Here is an 18628-nt window from a genome sequence, read left to right on the forward strand (position 1 = left end):
GTTAACAGAGGAGGGCAAGAAAATGATGTGTAGTTGTCCTGGTTTGAGACAAATCTGGAGGAACGTCCGAAGAGAACGTCCTCTGATAGCAGGTTACAGCCACCCCTCCCCCACCAGTTTCAGGAGGAAATTCCTCGGAGTAAAAGTGAAAAAGGAAAAAAACTATTTATTTAACAAGTAAAGTGCATGCAGGCATGGGGAAAAAAAAGAATAATGCTAAATAATAAAACCTCTTGCTGTGGAGAGAACCTGGGTAGATTTCAGAATCCTTTTTGGGTGTGGCTTTCTCCTCTCCAGAGCTGGGGTTCGGTGGGGACCCCCTCGGGGCTGATGTGTGGGGCCTCCCAGTACGTTCTGGTGTTGCTGAACAGTCCAGAAGAGAAGAGGAAGAAGAAGCCAAAGTCCCAGGGAAAAACTCTCTTGCCTCATCTATCAGACTAGCGTCAAAGCAAAGGAGTTTAACTCTCCATCTCTCTCCTGAGAAAAGGAGCCAAGATCTGGGAAAAGCAGGAAGGTGCTTTCTTCTGCTCTGTAGCAGCCAGGAACGCAGGGGAGTGTGTATCTGTGTCCTTGAGCACAAAACCACTTGGTTTTTTTTTTTTCCCTTTCTCTCAGACCCAGCTTAAAGACACAGAAGGGCACAGGATTCATGTCTGGCCTAGGGCAGATGATGGGGAATACAGTATCATACAGTCACCCCAGGACAGTAGTTAAGGGAAGGGAAGCAAATCCAAGTCTGCAAAGGCTTTTGGAAGGTTACCTTGCAATAGTTTAAGTAGTTCCTTTTCTTGCAGAAGACTAGAGGGGAGTAATTTGAAAGAATAATTTGCACCCAGTGCTGGAGAATGGATGAAGATATCTGTGGTTTCCAAGTGAGACCCTCAGAGCATTGGTGCACAGACGATTGTCCCACCTCCAGCACTGTGTCTGGTACCGCAGGGTGATGCTCTGTTAAATCCCACCCATGTGGTCCCATGCCCCTCCACACTGAGTTGGTCTGCAGCCAGCTGGGTGGGTGCTCTGCCTTGAATGGCTTTTCTGCTGGGAAGTATTATTCCCATGCTAGTCCCTGCCTGTTCACCTGCCCTGTATTCCTCCTCTTAAGCTCCTGTTTCCTTATGTGAAGTTATCTCCTGCTGGCTGTAGCTGGACGGGATTCATGAATCTCCAGCTTAGCCAGAAATTCTCACATGTGCCACCAGCTTCTCAACAAAACCAGGGTTTGTTTCCATCTGCCAATAAATGTTTGGCAGAGAGTGGCGCATTTCATAGAATCATGGAGTGGTTTGGGTTGGAAGGGACCTTAAAGCTCATGTCATTCCACCCTGCTATTCCACCATGCATTCCACCCCCATTCCCTGGATGGAGACATCTTCCACTACCCCAGGTTGCTCCAAGGCCTGTCCAGCATGGGCTTGGACCCTTCCAGGGATGGAGCAGCCACAGCTTCTCTGGGCAACCTGTGCCAGGGCCTTCCCACCCTCACAGGGAAGAATTTCTTCCCACCATCCCACCTCACCTTGCCCTCTCTGTGTGAAAACATTCCCCCTTGTCCTATTGTTTCCCTTCGTAGAGTAAGTTGTGTTTTCCTAAATGTTCATTGATGGATGAGACGGGGAAGGAGGCAGAAAATTAAAACTGATGTCACCAAATGTGTCAGTGTCAGCCAGTTTCAGGTCCATGTCCTTATTGCTTCTTCCTTCATCATTTGGGGGTGATGCTGCCAAGCAGGTACAGGCTGTTCACCCTAGTTTAGCTAAGACATATCAGCAGTTTTGATTTAAATGAGTTAAATCTTTCCTGAGGTTGAAGAGAGAACTCTGTCCTGGCTGGTTTGGATGCAGTGGGGTTGGTGATCCCTGCAGTTAAGAGTTTCAGCTTTTTAAATACAATATTTTGGGCACTGATGGAAATTAGAGCATGGAAAGTGAGAGGCTGGGGAGAACTTTCAGGCAGAGAGAATTTCAGTGTATCCCACTTCAGATTACGAGCTGGTCTTCTGATATCTTTAAATGTAACCTGAGTTTTTAAATGAGCACAATCTGGTATGAGACAAGGAAACACTCCAGCCCTTCTGTGAAGTCAAAATCCTTCCAAACTGAGGAATTTGACAGACCTATCACAGAACAGTTGGGACTGGAGGAGACCTCTGCAGATTATCCAGTCCAACTCCCTGTCAAGGCAGAGTCACCAGGAGCAGGTGACGCAGGAACCTGTCCAGGTGGGTTTTGAATGTCCTCAGAGAGGGAGAGTCCCTGACCTCCCTGGGCAGCCTGTTCCAGTGCTCTGCCACCCTCCATGGAAAGAAGTTTTTCCTCGTGTTGAGATGGAACTTCTTCTATTTTAGTTTGTGCATTACTTGTTGTCCTGTTGCTGGATACCACTAAACAGTCTGGCACCATCTTCTGGACATCCACCCTTGAGATACTGATATGTAATGAGATCTCCTCTCAGTCTTTTCTAGACTATGTTCAAAGCATTTTTAACATAGCTGAAAGCATTCTGTTCAAAGCATTTTTAACATAGCTGAAAGCATTCTGTGTCTCAACTTTCATCTGCTTCAAATGGCTAAGCCTGAAGCAAGTCCTGTGTTTTAATAAGAGCTTTTATAAAACAGGATTGCAAGTCTCTATGTTAGACCTTCTGTGCTGCTTGGTAATTTTTAGTAGTGAATTCTACTGTAGTCCATAGTTACCTTCTTCTATCTGATTCTGCAGGTGCAATGTTAAATATTGTTCAGGATTCAGCGCTGCTAGAAGCCATTGGCTGTCAGATGGAAACGGTGAGTATTTTTTGTTTATGAAGTTATTTCTTCAGAAAGAATGCATTCCTCACTTTACCTGCTATGGAAAGGGGCTCAGGTAGCATCTTGAGGTTTGGTCTTTTGTATCTGAGAGCATGGGGAACTCAGAAATTGTCTCATCTCTCGAAACTGCCTTTCACTTTGCAGAATGGTGGTGAAAACAACCTCTTCAAGAGCCACAGTCGTACTAACAGTGGCATTAGCACTGCAAGCGGTGGCAGCACAGAGCCCACGACACCTGACAGTGAGCGGCCAGCACAGGCCCTCCTGAGGGATTATGGTAAGGATAGCTCTTTGGAAAACTGTCATGGTATGCCAGGTTGATGTTTTCTGGGTTTTTCTGTTCTAGTTCTGGCTAAAACATTAATGTGCCCAGGTGTTTGAAGCCAGGGGGGATAGTCCAGCTGTGTGCTGCAAGTCTGCACTTACATGTGCCCTTCCAGTGGTTGTCTTAACCCTTCTAAAGGACTCTTAACATTTTCAAAATCAGAATGTAAAAGTTTATGAAAAAGGTGTTTGCAGACTTTACTTTAACTTATGTTTTCAAGACACTTAGTTTCTGCCAACAGGAATGGGATATATGTACACCAAGTGTAAATTAATTGCTTCATTCGTTTGATAGCCTTCCAAATGCTCTCCTGACCTCTGCAGCACCTTTTCTTAAACCACATTTAAAGAACATTTCAGGGACTCTGGCTTTTATAGAGCAAGTAAGCAGAATGCTTGTGATATGTCTTTGTTATAACAATAGAATTTAGTAATTAACTTTAGTTTTCTGTGTCTTATACTGTCCATTTTTGACTCTCTGTAGTAAAATCCATGTTCTAAATCTGTGTGTGGTAATCTGGCTGACTGTCACAATCCTGCAATTTCATTTGCTCCTGTGGTCTTCAGTTTAACTGATGTTGGCCAATTAAATGTGAGAACAAATCACCTTTATTATATTGCAGCCAAGACTGACAATTCTGTCATCACCAACAAAAAATGTTTGGTGGTGTTTTTTTATCTAGTTCTGTAAATAGTAAGAGGAGGGAGATTATCAGGAAAGGCTTCAGTGTATTCTAGGGATTCATATAAACATGTTGGTGCTTTCCCTACAGGATTTGCTTGTTTGAAATTATCAAAGTGCTAGTTTTCTGCACACCATTTAAATTGTGTGTTTATCTTATGTGGGTTTTCATTGACAAGTGCTTGTAAAAATATTCATTTGTAAGATTTAAAAAATCTTCTAAATATTTGAATTACTGAGTCTTCATACCATGATGTAACTTGAAATATATTTTTGTAGTATATTCATTTTATTGGATTTTTTAAATTTCCTGTGCACAGAAGGTAAGATTGTAAGGAGCTTATGAAAAGGATTTACGTTTCAACTGGATGCTTCAAACAAGAGAAAATTGAAAACAAGATGGTCTGTTGTTACTGTTTAGCCATAGTAGATTCTTGAATCTTTTCCTGGTGTGACATTGGACTTAGTTCTTGAGTGTTAAATAAGGTAATTTAAATTTTGGGAAGGATATGCCTTATCCGTCATAGTTCTCATGTCTCTTTGTAACTAGTCATTGAGCAGTTTTTTATTTCTGACATTAATTTGCATACTTCAATTTTAAGAAATACAGATAGTATTTATGTTTCCTAGTATTTTGAAGCAAGAACAACTTATACTTAAAACATTTTCTGTTTTTAATTTGGAATTAAAGGTTCAAGGAAATGAAAGGTTAAAAGTAATTGTTTCTTTCTCTAGCACTGATTCTTTCATTATCTACATCTGTTAATCTAGTGCAGCTTTTGATAAACATTAGGTATGGAAAGAATGGTTTACTTCTGACAGAGGTATCTGAAATTACATGTGCTCCTTAGTTCCTCAATACAACTACTAATGTTTCATATACATTACCAATGCCTGTGTTTGTCAGAGACTAAAAGACATGACATGACAGACAATTTAAGTACAATAGCGAAACCTGAAGCTGGTTGTTCTGCTGCTGGGATTATTCAAAATGTCTTTTAAAAAAATTAAATTGAGCTAGCTAGTCTGAATGGATTTGTATAATGCCTGGAGAGTACGTGAGGGAGTTAGCCTGTGCAAAAGTCACCAACCCAGTTTTGAGATGGTTAGGGTTTATTTTATGTCTGTATTGTGGCTGCTTTGCCTTGTGCCTCTGCTTTGCTTATTGTCACTAATGCTTAGTTATTTTCCCTCCCTGTGGTGTGTGGTTTTGGGGTTATATCCTAGCTCTTCATACAGATACAGCTGCTGGATTGCTGATCCGCAGCATCCACCTGGTAACCCAAAGGCTCAACTCCCAGTGGAGGCAGGACATGAGTATCTCTCTGGCTGCCCTGGAGCTGCTCTCTGGACTGGCAAAGGTGAGACATGCAGCGTGGCGTGCTCTGGCCCCTTCTCACAGGGTGGTTGTGGTCCTGCCTGGGTGAAAGTCATGCCACAAAACATATTTCTGTGGCTGAGTTTGTCAGCAACTCTTCTGTTTGGAAATGAAAAAGAAACAGCGCTGCTGTTGTAGGTAATTTTCTCCCGGTGTAAACGCACTGTGGCTCAAAGGATGCATGGCCTGGGAATGCCTTTTGGCTGAAACTTCTGTTGTACCACTTTTCCCCTTCTTCTCATCCTGGAAATAGTTTTTAGAGCTTGACAAAACATAGTGTATCGCTAATAGGTAGTGTTGCCTTCTTCAGAGCTTTATCTGCATGCAGTTCCTTCATTCAACACAAATAACAACTAAAGCTACTAGGTGGGGGAGACGAGTTGTTGAGATGCAAAGTGCCCCTTTCTGCCTGAGAGCTCTTGTGCCCAGGCTGGACTTCATGGCCTTGTTAAGCAAAAGTCCGGTGTACTTAGAGCAGCCACGATAACCTGGTGTGACAATTCAGCATTTCTCATCATAATCCCTCAAGAACTCAACAGATGTCTTTCAATGTATGTCTCAGGCAGTTTTTAGAGCACAAAGTCAGCACTGAGCTGTATTGGACTGGGTGTTCATTCACTATTGCAGTAGCATGAACTGATGAATGTATTTGAAAGTGTTCTGAAATGAATTAATGTGTATTATTAGGTCTTATAGAGCACCATACAGAACCAGGGGTTCCTGCAGCTTCTGTGGTTAAACCCGGGTTTTCTTGGTTTGGTTTTTTTTTCTTGCAGGGTTATGGGTATGTGGAAATATATTATCTTTTGAAATGTATCCCCAGGTTAATACTAAATATTGTAGTCTTTGTATAATTCTCATGCAACTGAAGTAATTCTTGCCCTGGAATATCTTTCCCCTTTAAAACAAAGTGGGGAAAAGAGAGATCACTTCTTCCTGCAGAACTGCAGTGGGGACCTGTTCTGCTTGTGTCTTTGCAGGTGACAGGTCCCAAAGCCTTTCTCAGGTAGGGGCTGCCCTGTCTTGTGTCTGTTCAGCACTAGGTTATTAGTGGGACTTGGAAGAGTCAAAAGTCTTGTTTCCTGCTGGTTCACAAACCTCCCTTTCATAAGCTCACCTTTAGGGGACTCTGCTGTAGATCTTGGGCTTCTGAAGGATGTTCTACCTAAATCCTGGGGCTCTGAATTGTCACTCCCATTTGTGGAGTACAGCTGCCAGGCTTCAGTGCCGGCACCAGCAAGCCCATCCACCTTCCTGCTTGGATAAGGGTACACCTGAATAAGCAAAGCTTTACAGAGCATGGTCAGATGCTACAGAGTAGAAAAATCCATCTGTTCCTATGCTGAGTCACAGGCTGTGAATAAGAGAGAAGAGAAATTCAGTTCTTTAGCCCTACAGTGCAGATCCTCATGGCACATTGTGCTGTTTCCTGACCTTCTGGTCTGGAGCCTTGCTTTCTGCAGCCCTGAGCTGGGAGAGGAGCAGAGAGGGGTGTTTGCAGTGAGTTTTGGGGAAGAGGTTATGGGGTTTTTGTCATTGTGCTTCTTGGAGGATGGCTTTTTTGTTCCTTTTTCCAGTGGTGAAAGTTACTGTGATGAGAATATGTCTAGGGGAAAGGTACTTGAGCAGAATGAAGCTGAATGTGGAAGGGAAACTTGGCAGTGAGTGAGTTCTTGGAGATACAGAATGGGTTGCTAGAGCTGAAGAGTCATTTGTGGAAAATAAGTTTCAATACTGCAAATTCAGCTTACATTTGGTTTCTTATCAAGCCACGCTGGTACCATTCCTGATCTTGGAAACCAAGCCATGCAATGTGGTCACACCTCAGTGTAGCATTTCTTTACTTTTAGTTTCAATATCCATCACTGTTAAATACCTGCAATTTTAACCTGTAATCAAAAAAGAGCTCAACTGTTTATTCCTATTTCTTAAAACTGCATTTAAAAATGTTTTCAAGAACTGTTTTTTCTCTGGAAGATTTTTGTGGAGGAATTCTCACCCTGTCGCCCTTGTGTGGTGCAGGTGAAGGTGGTGGTCGATCCCTCGGATCGGAAGCGTGCGATCAGCTCCGTGTGCAGCTACATCGTGTACCAGTGCAGCCGCCCGGCCCCGCTGCACTCCCGGGACCTGCACTCCATGATCGTGGCAGCTTTCCAGTGCCTCTGTGTCTGGCTCACGGAGCACCCCGACATGCTCGATGAGAAGGTCAGAGTCTCCAGTGGATAGATTTTGAGTGCTGCATCTGAAATGCCTTTTGTGCCCAACCTCAATAATTTAAAATAGTGTGGTTTGCTTAACTTTCTTAGGAATTCCAAAACAGTTTCTGTGCAAAATACTTCTGAACTTTAATTCCTGATCTTTATTCACCAATACAGTTTTTTGGCTTTAAAATTACCTTTATAGTTATAGGAATGTCTCAATCTTTCTTCTTGCTTTGTGAAACTGGAAAAAGAGAGAAGAACAGAAATCTGGAAAAAAACCAGAAAAGAAACATAGAAATGAATGGGGTAACCCATAGCTGCAGGTAGCCATGACTCTCCTTGTATCTCAGCTCTTACCTGACTAAAGCATTTTCTAGGCTTAATAGAATTCCTTTGATGCTTTGATTCTTTGATAATCAGAGTTTGTTTCACCAAGAAACCAATTTTCTAGCAACTGAGCAAAGCATAGCTCAATGGAAGGTGGAATTTGCTTGGGAAGCTTGAGAAGAGCAGGAAATGAGAGGCATGTTTTCAATTGCCTTCAGCCTTGCTGCTTAAGAAAAAATGAAAAAATTTGGATGCACATTTTCATTACTGGTCTCCTTTCAGAGCCAAGTTAGTGATTTTTCTGTGGTTTTATAGATAATAGATATGTATGTATTGTGTAATATTTTGTTATCTTTTTAGATAGAACGTGTTTATGTTTTGTTTATTTTGTAATGTACAAAAGTACGTATATTTTAAAAAAAAGAAGATTGAAAACCCACAAGCAGAACTTTAAAGATGCTTTCTGAATGTGCTTTGGAGTACTGGCGTGGCAGTAGGTGACTACGATAGGATGGTGGCACAGGTTGTGGTTCATAATGCTGTATTCCATTTCTTTATGGTCTTTTTTATTTCAATTACCACTATAAGGAGATAGTGCTACATACTGTGTGCACTATGTACTGGAGACTGAGTAGCTCCTTCCTGAGTCATGATAGTCAGATGAGAACCTTTCCCTGCGTTTGCAATTATTAAAAATGCAGCTTTCCAGGTGCCTCCTCTTACATTTGCTTTGAATTTCACCTGCTGTATTGCTACTCTGTAAACTCTTGCTGCAGTTCTTCGTGGCCAGTCTTTGCAGCCCAATACTGGTTAATTTTGATCTGTTAGAAAACTTTGATTTTTCTCTTCACCTTTTATTCTATATCAACGATGAATATAAGGAAAGACAAAGGCCAAGACATAGAACCCTGTCAGGTTTCTGGTGGTACAGCCTGACCACTCGTGTTCAGTTTTAATCAGTTATTTGTTCAGGAGAAGTCTTCCTTTGTTATTCTGTAGCTCAGGCCATGAGAGTTGAACCTTTGTTGTAGCAATCCAAATATTTTCAGCAGGTGATTTTGTTCTGCACAGCACTTTTGTGTCATAGCTGCAGCTCTACTGAGTGTTGGCCTCTCCTGTAATAGATTTGTTGATGCTTTTACAGTGTACTTTTAGAATGTTCTTATTCTTCTCTTGGTGAATTAGATACCATGATGTATTTTACTAACGAAAGATGTTGGCAAATGAAAAATTTGGAAAAGGATTTCTTGCAGTTTTCCAGATGAGTTCATTCTTGATGTGCTTAGAACTTAAAACTTCTGCAAAGAGTCCCAGAAATGCATTTATTGTCTCTTTAAATATGTGTACATTTTTTGGTTGCATTCATAATAGTCCTCTTGGCAATTTGGTATGTAAATGTATTTATTCATTCAGAGCACTTTTTACCATTAGAATATGAGTAGATAATACAAGTACACATCTATAAACAGAAAAAATACCAGTTCTATAGCAAATGTGGTCTTATTTTAACAGTGTTGGAATAATCTTCTGCCTTTAAATAAAGAGCTCATACTACCAGCAGTGGGGTTTTTTACTTAATGATATATCACTATTTCCATGAGGTTTTGGAGATGTTTATCCAAATGCTTCTGCTTCACGGTTGTTCTTGTGTTTTAGGATTGTTTAAAAGAGGTACTGGAGATTGTGGAGCTGGGCATTTCAGGGAGTAAATCCAAAAACAGCGAACAGGAGGTCAAGTACAAAGGAGATAAGGAGCCAAACCCTGCATCCATGCGAGTGAAGGATGCTGCTGAAGCTACACTAACATGGTATGTAATTTGTCAGAGCACCTTTAATGTTCAGTGTTGTCTTGTCTGAGAGTGTTTAATAGGGAGTTCCCAGCAGGTGATCTCTGATGTAACAAGAGCATTTAAGAAGTTAGGCAGAAGTTCCCTTTCTTTGCCTTTTGGGCAGGACTCTGCTCTGCCTTAGATCTCCCCCCCCTCCCCTTGCAGGTGTTAACAGAAAACAGATCCCTCTGGTCATTGTTTTCCCCTCCTGCCTCCTCTCTCCTTGTACAGCAAAACCCACATCCTCCTCCAGCCCTGGTGTTCTGTTCTCGGCCAGGCCTCTCTGCAGACAGCAATTCCCTCTCTCTTTCGCTTAACTTAGTGATCCTGTCTTCCCATTTTCTCTTCTCCTCAGCCTGACAACATATGCTGTCCCCACTCTGGTGAGGAAACTGATAGACACTGTGTGACAGCAGGGAATGGCACATGCAGCACATGTATGCTGGAGCAGGATGGGATGGCTTCCTGCCCACAGCGTTGGGCTTGCTTAATGTATTTGAGAGGTTCTACTGGAAATGCAGTAACAGATAATGTGTGGGTTGGGGAAGCACAGAGAGGAAAATTGGGATTTGCTCCAGAGAACTTGGAAAGCACTGTGTTATGGGCTGAACAGTATGATGGCAGACAGGACAGATTGAGGATGGGGAGGATAAATATGTTTTGCAAAAGGCAATAGCTGCTTTCTTTTTTGCTCTGCTTTGAAATCCAACTGTTATAAATGTTACTGTTAGTAAAAACAAGTGTGTAATTTCCAAGAAAAAGCAACTACTCTTCGGAACTTATGGACAAATCCTTATTGGTGCCTGAAAGTGTTTATTTTCATTTAGAGACATGAAACTGTTTTCACAGTAAAGTGGAAAAGTGTGTGGAGAGGGCAATCAATAGACTTACTTTTGGTCTATGTGCTGGTGTTAAGGGTAAAGTCCTGACTTAAATCATATGAACTTCAGTCCAACTCTGGACAGCTCTCATTACTGGTTCCTGCCATAGAAATTTTCAATTTCTAATAGTGTTGGTGAGATCATGTACAACTTCAGATGATCTAAAATGGTGCTTCTAGGGGCCTCCTAAGGTTGTGGCTCCAAGGAAGTAAGCACTGTTGGACCCCACCTGGAGGTTTTCTTCCAGGGAAGATGACCATCTGTGGTAGTCACGCTTATGTGATCCTGGACCTTTTAGGGTCCCAACCCTTTAAAGGGTTTTAAGGTACTGTAATCCGTACTTGAAGAAAGCAAAGGCAATTGTAATTAGTGCACTGCCATGTCTGTCCTGCTTGTTGATATGAGGGGGCTAAAGTATGGATGATTGGAGAAATAATCTTTTAAAAATGAACATGAAGCTATGGAAGGGTACAGATTTTCGTGCTTTAAAGCATGTCTTTATAACCCAGGTTATAAAGAAGCTCATTCTATAGGCAGAGTACCCTTCTTTGTAGGTTTTCATGTATGTCTTTCTGAAGGTACTGGTTATCTTAAAATAACCTGATGGGTGAGGGCAGATGTGCCCTGATAATGTAACTGCTAGGTCAAGATACAGATGAAGAATGTGAGTGAAAATTTGCGCTTGGGTGGAACAGTTCACTTAATCTGTCATAACTCTCAACTTTTTTCTCACTTGCAGCATTATGCAGCTACTTGGAGCATTTCCTTCTCCCAGTGGTCCTGCTTCTCCTTGCAGCTTGGTGAATGAAACCACATTAATTAAATATTCCCGTCTCCCTACCATAAGCAAGCACAGCTTCCGTTACTTTGTTTTGGATAATAGTGTCATCCTGGCCATGTTGGAGCAGCCTCTAGGGAACGAACAGAGTAAGTTCAGATTTCCCATTTCCTTCTTTCTCAGGTTAAAACTTTCTGTATGGAGCTGCAAAACAAAGGTACTTCATCAAGTGTCTCTTTCACATTTCAGGGGCTTTCCTGTCTGTGGGTGGGCACATAGAGCAGAGTGTTGCTCTGGGATGAAGTGGTGGGAATAACTTTAATGCCCATGATAATCAAACATGCACAAGCCTACCCAAATTGTTCATGCAGTTGTCCAAGTCTTTCAACCAGTTAGATCATATACTTGCTGCTGACTGCCATTGAAATAATGGGTGATGGACAAAAGCATCAACATCCTTGTTCGTACAAGAATGAAAATGTGAAGAGTATAGGAGACTTGATAGGGATAAGTGCTCAACATATAGTTAGTATGTCTCCTTTATGCTTGCACCATTGCTGCTGCTTACTTTAGGCCTCCTATTACTGCATATTTCTGTGGGTGCTTTCAGCTCAGGTGGTTTTAGTTGCTTAGGAGCTGTTTTAACTTGCTCATATCTGATCCTGTTCTGTCAATGACACCTCCTGTAAAGGAGATTTGTGACAGGGTGTTGTGATAGGGTGTTGGCTTTCACAGCTGAGTCTAGCTCATTTCAGCCTCATAGACTTTGACCATCGAGAATTTATATTACAAAAATCTGGTATTAAGTGATAATTTGAACAGAATAACTGATCTCTCTGTAAGTCTTCATGTGTCATGGTGTTACCTAACAGAACAGGTGAAAATTCTCTAAGATGCTACCTCAGTTAAAGACTAACTTATCTTAGATCTGATGTTCTGTCCCCAGTACATTTTCCTCATCTGTGGATAGGATGGAGCCTAAAAACTAGTCTTGAAAGCAGAGGTTGCATAGAACTGCGTGAATTGGTGCTGAGAAGTTGAGTTGTGGTCCAGAGTGCTCTGACCATGTTGAGAACCACTGAATAGATCTTGCAGGAAGTGATAATGCTGGGAGCCACTGCCACATGTTCACCCCCAGTCTGTGTTGGAGCAAGTGTGTTCCTGACTGGAATGGATTAGAGCGTGCTGGAATGGCTAAGCAATCCTCATCCTCACTCAGCCTCTGCTAAATGTATTACTGTGGAATCCTGCAAAGCTGTTGGAATCACAAATTAGATTATCTTTACTTGCTGTGCGTAACTGGCTTACAAATCCCCTTTTAATTACAAGATTAATTGCAGTAATGCACAAATACATCAGGCCAGTTCTGAGGCAGATCACAGAAGTGAGTGGCTGGGGAGCTGGTTTGGGTTCTCTCTGTGGTGTGCTTATGTACAGGGTGTGCATAGGCTGTGCTGCACCCTGAAATTCCCAGGCAATACTGGGGAAGGAATAGAGTTCTGCTCGTTACCTGATGGTGCCATTGTGTAGTTTATGTGCACAAAAGATAAACTCAAATACCTTTAAGAAGAACAGCTATAGAAGTATGATGATTTCATCTAAGGTGACTAACATCAGTGGCCTTTTAAATCTTGAAGGAAGACTGAAATCCCTGCAATGTTAAAACCATCATTGTGCCAGTAGAAAGGCACTTCAGGACTCTGTAGTCTGACCTCCTGCTGTAGACAAGGCCAGCACTGAATTTGGACCAGGATAATGCAACCTGGTGTTGCCCAAGTGGGTCTCGCAAAACCTGAGAGGACAACTTCTCTGTGTCCCTATTCCTTTTGGGGAAAAATTTTCCATGATGTGGAGTCAGAATCTTCCTGAGTCTTTGTTGACCATTATCTTTTGTCCTTCCACTGTTCTTACTGCTGCTATTTGTGAGGAACTTTTGCAGAAGGTCATGGAAGCATCATGGAATCTGTGTCTCCATATGGTCATTGTCTCACCTAAACAGGCAGTGGCTGGACAATCTTTTTTGATTTCCTGGAGATATTTCGGAGAGAAATAGTGATCTGCATGAATTTGGATGAAAGTTGCTTTTAATGATCAAACTGAGCTGGCAAGTACTGAGCTGACAAAGTAGACTAGCACTTTCCTGCTGCAGAGAGGTTTGCTTGCTTCTCACCAGGAATTTTCTTCAGGGTCAAGGAAGAATTAACCTTGAAAGGAAAACCTCTGCCATCATGCCTGCATCTTCTTCTTGTTAAATGATTACACAGTAAATTGTTTGCAATATATGATGATGTATTATTCTCTTAACCCCTGTGCTTTGCAGATGACTCTTTCCCCTCTGTCACGGTTTTGATCCGTGGGACATCTGGAAGATTTGCGTGGGCCCAGCAACTCTGCCTTTTACCAAGAGGAGCTAAAGCAAATCAAAAGGTCTCTATCAAAGCCCATAAAGAAATCTTTAACTTAGAGATGTTCAGCAGAAATTCTACTAATCTGAGACAGCCCCCAGAGCTGGTGATTATACATTAAGGCTGAGCCACGGGGCCTTTAGCTGTAGGTAATGTGCCACATCTCTGGTGACTCTTTACCACTTGTGATTAATATTAACTACAGGCGGTGAAAATGCTGTTGCTTTCTCAACTTGCAGACTTGCTTAAGGGAGGGAGCATTCTCCTTTTTTTTTTTTTTTTCTTTTTTTCTGAAAGCATCTTCTGAAGTGATGGGGTAAGGCACAGTGTATTTAATGTGTAGGCAGGGGTATTGGTGCTAGTTTTCAGGTGTCAGGCAAAGCCCTTGCAGCAGAGGGAGTAAAGTCTGAAGGTGTAGAATGTGGTACTGCAGAGAGAACAGCTCTTCAGGCTACAAAGCCTGATGTTGCAAAGATGGCTGTAAACCTGCTGTGAAAAAAATTACCTAGATGAACTCTGGAACAGCTCTGGAGAGGAATGGTGGAGAGAAATACCTTAGTCTTATTTTACAGTAAAATTTCTTATTGCAGTCGTCTAGTGGAGCTTGTACTCTTGTTACGAAAATTTCTGTCTGTGAACTTCTCCACATCTTTAAACTCTTCCCATGACCCTCAGTAAAAGAAAGGCAGTAATGTAGCTGAAATGAGGGCTTGTCAGTCTCAGCTGGCACATTCACATTTAGATGGATGTGGTCTCTGCGAAGCAGCCTTCGGGAAGACCGTCCAGGATGTGTTTGGAGCTCTGCTATCTCTGAAGCTGAGACCCTTGGCTGAATAGTGTCAGTCCAGGTTTGCTACCTCCTATGCTAAAGGACAAGCCATGATCTGACTGCTGACCTCCTCACCAGTTTTAAGGGAACTTTTCCAACTTGAAGGCATTCTATAACTTAATGGTTTTGCCCTTTTGAAATGTAATCAGTAGTAAATAAACTTATAAAACAACATGGAAGATGCAATGAAAGGTCTCGCTTGCTTGGACCTGATGCACCTCTAAACCTGCGCCTGGATCATTTGTTGCTGTCCTTGGTAACTTGAAGTTTGTAATTACATAATGACAGTATAGAACATGATGTAGTAGCAATGTCAAAATTGCATCATGATCCATGATGCAAGTCCTTTGGATATTCTGGCAGTGCATCTCCCTCCTGACCCACAGCATTGCTGCTCCCTTTGAAGCTTTGGCTTGTTGTGATGATCACAGTCAGGAGGGTTGAAATGGAGCTTGTCAAATACTTTCCAGCTTTCTCTCAATATAGTTAGAATGGGCTGAAAATAAGATGTTGCCATGTAAGCTTGCCATTTTTATTGGGGTTTGCAACTGTTTAGAGGCTAGATGGTAAGCAGGGTTCATAGATTCCAAAATAGACAGAGTTGTGTCTATCTGTAAAATTTACAGTCACATTTTTAATACAAGTCTATTAGTTTAAAGGATTTAATGTTTTTTAATGATGCTGCTCACTTATGGATTAGTGTAGTTCTGGTGGGGAGGGGAGAGGAAATATTTTTCATCTGTTACAATATTGTCTAGTGATACAATACCTTGAATGTAAAAACAACCTTTTTTTGTCAGACATTTGTACCAGAACCTCGACCAGCTCCTAAAAATGATGTTGGATTGAAATACAGTGTGAAACACCGCCCTTTTCCTGAAGAAGTGGACAAGATTCCATTTGTGAAAGCTGACTTGAGCATTCCTGATTTACATGAAATTGTGAATGAGGAAGTAAGTAACTGTCTCTGACTTGATTTTGTTCTTGGGGCTTTTGTCTGTTCCTGAGTCATGCACTAATGTCTTACTGTAAATAGTTTTACTCTTTAGCTTGTCCAGTTTCATATTAATGGAAAATAACCTCTCCAAATTAGTTAAACCTGTGCACTTCTCCAGGAAGATGACACTGCTCAACGTTTTATTACTGATCCTGATATCCTGGTATTGTAGGAAGCAATGACTTGAATTTTGTTGCTTCTTCTGGGGAAATGGAAGGGTCTTTTTTGAGACCTTCCTGGGGGAAGAAGAGAGTGCATGTCTCAAATATTTTAAAGTTTCACAGGATCTAATGTGTTTTAGTTTCTGTTCACTTGAGTAGGAGAAGCTATAGCTGATACTGGATATTCACAGAACTCTCCTATGCAAACAGGGTTTTTAGGTGCTCACTTTGCCATGTTGCAAGGTCTTTTTGAAAGTGTTTTAGTAACCATTCTGGTGGTGGATTGCAGCTGCTGCTGTAGAGCTTTCCTAAGTGATTGAACGGTTTTCTTGGTGGATCTTCATGATTTTGGTGACATCAGCAGTTCACTCAATGTTTTCCAGCTCGAAGAGCGCCATGAGAAGCTGAGGAATGGCATGGCCCAGCAGATTGTCTTTGAGACTTCCGTAGATCAGAGAAGTGAAGAGGAGTGGCGGAAGAAGAGCTTTCCTGATCCCATCACGGAGTGTAAGCCCCCACCACCAGCACAGGAGTTCCAGACAGCTCGTCTGTTCCTCTCTCACTTCGGGTTCCTCTCCTTAGAGGCATTGAAGGTGATCTGATACCTCTTGGTGTTGTCCAGTTCCTCCAGTTCCCATGTGGTCTGGCTTGACAAAAGGGGAAAATTTGTTAGTGGAAGATCATCTATGTAGTTCCAGCTATTGTTCAGCTGCAGTTTAGTCAAATCAAGTGATAGATTCCAGTCATCCAGGATTAAGAGCAGGGTTGTGAAAGGCTGGGCCTCAAGTTGAACGTGCTCTGAAGAGGTGGCTGTACCTTTATTTGCAGTGGATGCATAAGCCATCACACTCAAATGTTCACACTTGAAATCATCCCACAATTTGAGTTAGGTTTTGGGATGGTACTTGAAGACTTTTTGAAATATGACTGCCATAGCAGTTTTGCTTCAGAGGTGGTTGTGCTGAAGTGGTTTAATCATACATAAACACTTGGGAGTACATAATAGATGTAGAGGTTTCTTTTTAAAATTAAAATAACAATTTATAGACGTGATCCATATTCTTAATTTGAAATTCTGCCTCTTACCTGTGGATTCTCCCTAGTATTTGTTGCTTTTCCTTCCAGAAAGCTGTCAGGAAAAGTAGACTATAGAGCATTTGCAAAACTGATGTCTTAAAGTGCTCAGTATTTTACATGTTACTGGTATTTAAGTTAATCTGAAACTGCACATGCGACTGTGTGCATATCTGTGGTATTTTGAAAGCATCTGCTGCTTTTGTTGTGTGCTCTTCTTGAGCAAAATATTATGTCTCTCACTGGCAAAGTACCGCTTTTATTTAATGAGAGTAGAATGCAATGAATTGTCAACCTGTTGTGCTTGCTGTTACTCATTTACAGTAACAAGATATCGCATCAGAAATCCCTGTATGATTTTGCTCTTAGAGAAGGGAAATTGTCTTTTTATAATTTAATGGATTGCCATTGAAGCCTTGAAGACCTTTTAGTTAAGAAAGATGGGTTTTTAAGCTCTTGAACTCTATCTATTGGACAGGAACCTACTAACAGTCGTCTACCTCCTCACCTGATTGCACTTGACTCTGCTCTTCCTGGGTTTTTTGATGACCTTGGCTACTTGGACTTGTTACCTTGTCGTCCTTTTGATACGGTTTTCATTTTCTACATGAAGGCAGGCCAGAAAACGAGTCAGGAGGTAAGTGAAAGTGTAGAGTCCCAGCTAGTCTAGATTGCTGTGTTTCTAGTAGTTTCCAAGTGAGTAAAGTGTCACTGCTGGTGATTAGAGTGGAGTGTCAGAGCCAGTGCGAGCTACAAGTCACTGCATATTCTCTTCATCTGTAGATTGAAGTACATTGCTCACACTTAGGATTATTGTAACAAATTTAATGTATTTTTAAATATAGATAAGATATATATTAAAATATTAATAGTATTTTTACTATTTGTTCTGTCCTTATTGTCCTTATTTGTAGAGTTCAAAGATTCAGATCAGAAAGGCATTTCAGCTTTGTTGGCTCAGCTTGCAGGGAAGGTTGCAGTTTGTTCCAGCAATGAGCAATGTCAAGGTAGTTTGGTTTCATTCTAACGTTAAACATGTGTCAAAGGAATGAAAAATTTTCTGCAAGTAAGGAAGTATTATTCCATTGTAAGTCTTTATGCTATAATATTTTGATTCAAAGGCGATTAGGTTAATCAGGGTAATTTGTGCAAATCTAAACTGTGACTTCTTTGTGACCTAGAAACTCGCTAATAGGGTTTTTGGGCTCATTAGGAAAGGATGTTTCTCTAGTACCTTCTCATTCCATTCATAACTCTTGTAGTAAAGAGTAGAAGCATGGCTTCCATAATGAATCATTGTGCCACCTCCTTGTGTCACTGTGAATGCACAGTTGACAGAACACTGCAGCACCTTCTACTTTGGTGTGGGACACAGTTCTTGAAACCAGGATCATCTGTCTGAGTGTTCGAACTGTAGTTCAGAATAGCCAGTGCAGTCTTTTCATCTGCAAAGTCAGCTATGAAACAAGATACGCTAGATTTGCCTTTGAGCTGAGATGTGCTCTTGCTGAGCTAGCAGAATGTTTATATGCCCTTATGGAGCTCTTATGTCTTCCAACCCACACTTATCCTGACTTGTTCTGAAGCACAGCTATGGTTTCAATGTGCTCAGTATGAGGATTAATAATAGCGTTTCAGTGCAGTGTGTCTAGTCACTGCCGAACACTGTACAAGGCATTCGGATGGAGTGTCAGGACTTTGTGGCTACACAAAGCCTCCAGCCTGGAAGCTTTTCTTCCAGCGCCCATCCCTGCCGTTTCTGCTTTGTTGGGGCCTGTGTCTCAGTGTTCTGCCCCTGCATAAGCCAAAATGATTGATGCCTCTGCCACAAAACAAACTCTTGTATGGCCCGGAAAGGATGGATGGATTGTTTGTTCCACCAACCCCAGTGGTTCTGGTACCCAAGTCACACATGTGTGCTGTTTGGTGAAGGGCTCAACTCTCACTTGGTCATAA

General features: G+C 41.7%; 1 protein-coding gene across 4 annotated transcripts in view; it reads left to right on the forward strand.

The window, feature by feature from the left end:
- RALGAPB (Ral GTPase activating protein non-catalytic subunit beta) overlaps window positions 1-18628 on the forward strand; it is a 64822-nt gene that overhangs the window by 32229 nt on the left and 13965 nt on the right. For 2 of the 4 annotated variants that reach the window (XM_039563291.1, XM_039563293.1), the window contains 10 exons: window positions 2718-2782; window positions 2951-3083; window positions 5040-5173; window positions 7213-7395; window positions 9375-9526; window positions 11168-11355; window positions 13527-13633; window positions 15241-15393; window positions 15982-16191; window positions 17151-17309. In XM_039563291.1, coding sequence (XP_039419225.1) covers window positions 2718-2782; window positions 2951-3083; window positions 5040-5173; window positions 7213-7395; window positions 9375-9526; window positions 11168-11355; window positions 13527-13633; window positions 15241-15393; window positions 15982-16191; window positions 17151-17309 — 1484 coding nt within the window. The remainder of the gene's footprint in view (window positions 1-2717; window positions 2783-2950; window positions 3084-5039; window positions 5174-7212; window positions 7396-9374; window positions 9527-11167; window positions 11356-13526; window positions 13634-15240; window positions 15394-15981; window positions 16192-17150; window positions 17310-18628) is intronic. The other 2 variants (XM_039563292.1, XM_039563294.1) reach the window with 1 other exon arrangement.

Source organism: Corvus cornix, chromosome 20, assembly GCF_000738735.6.
Source record: "Corvus cornix cornix isolate S_Up_H32 chromosome 20, ASM73873v5, whole genome shotgun sequence".
Classification (NCBI taxonomy): Eukaryota; Metazoa; Chordata; class Aves; order Passeriformes; family Corvidae; genus Corvus; species Corvus cornix.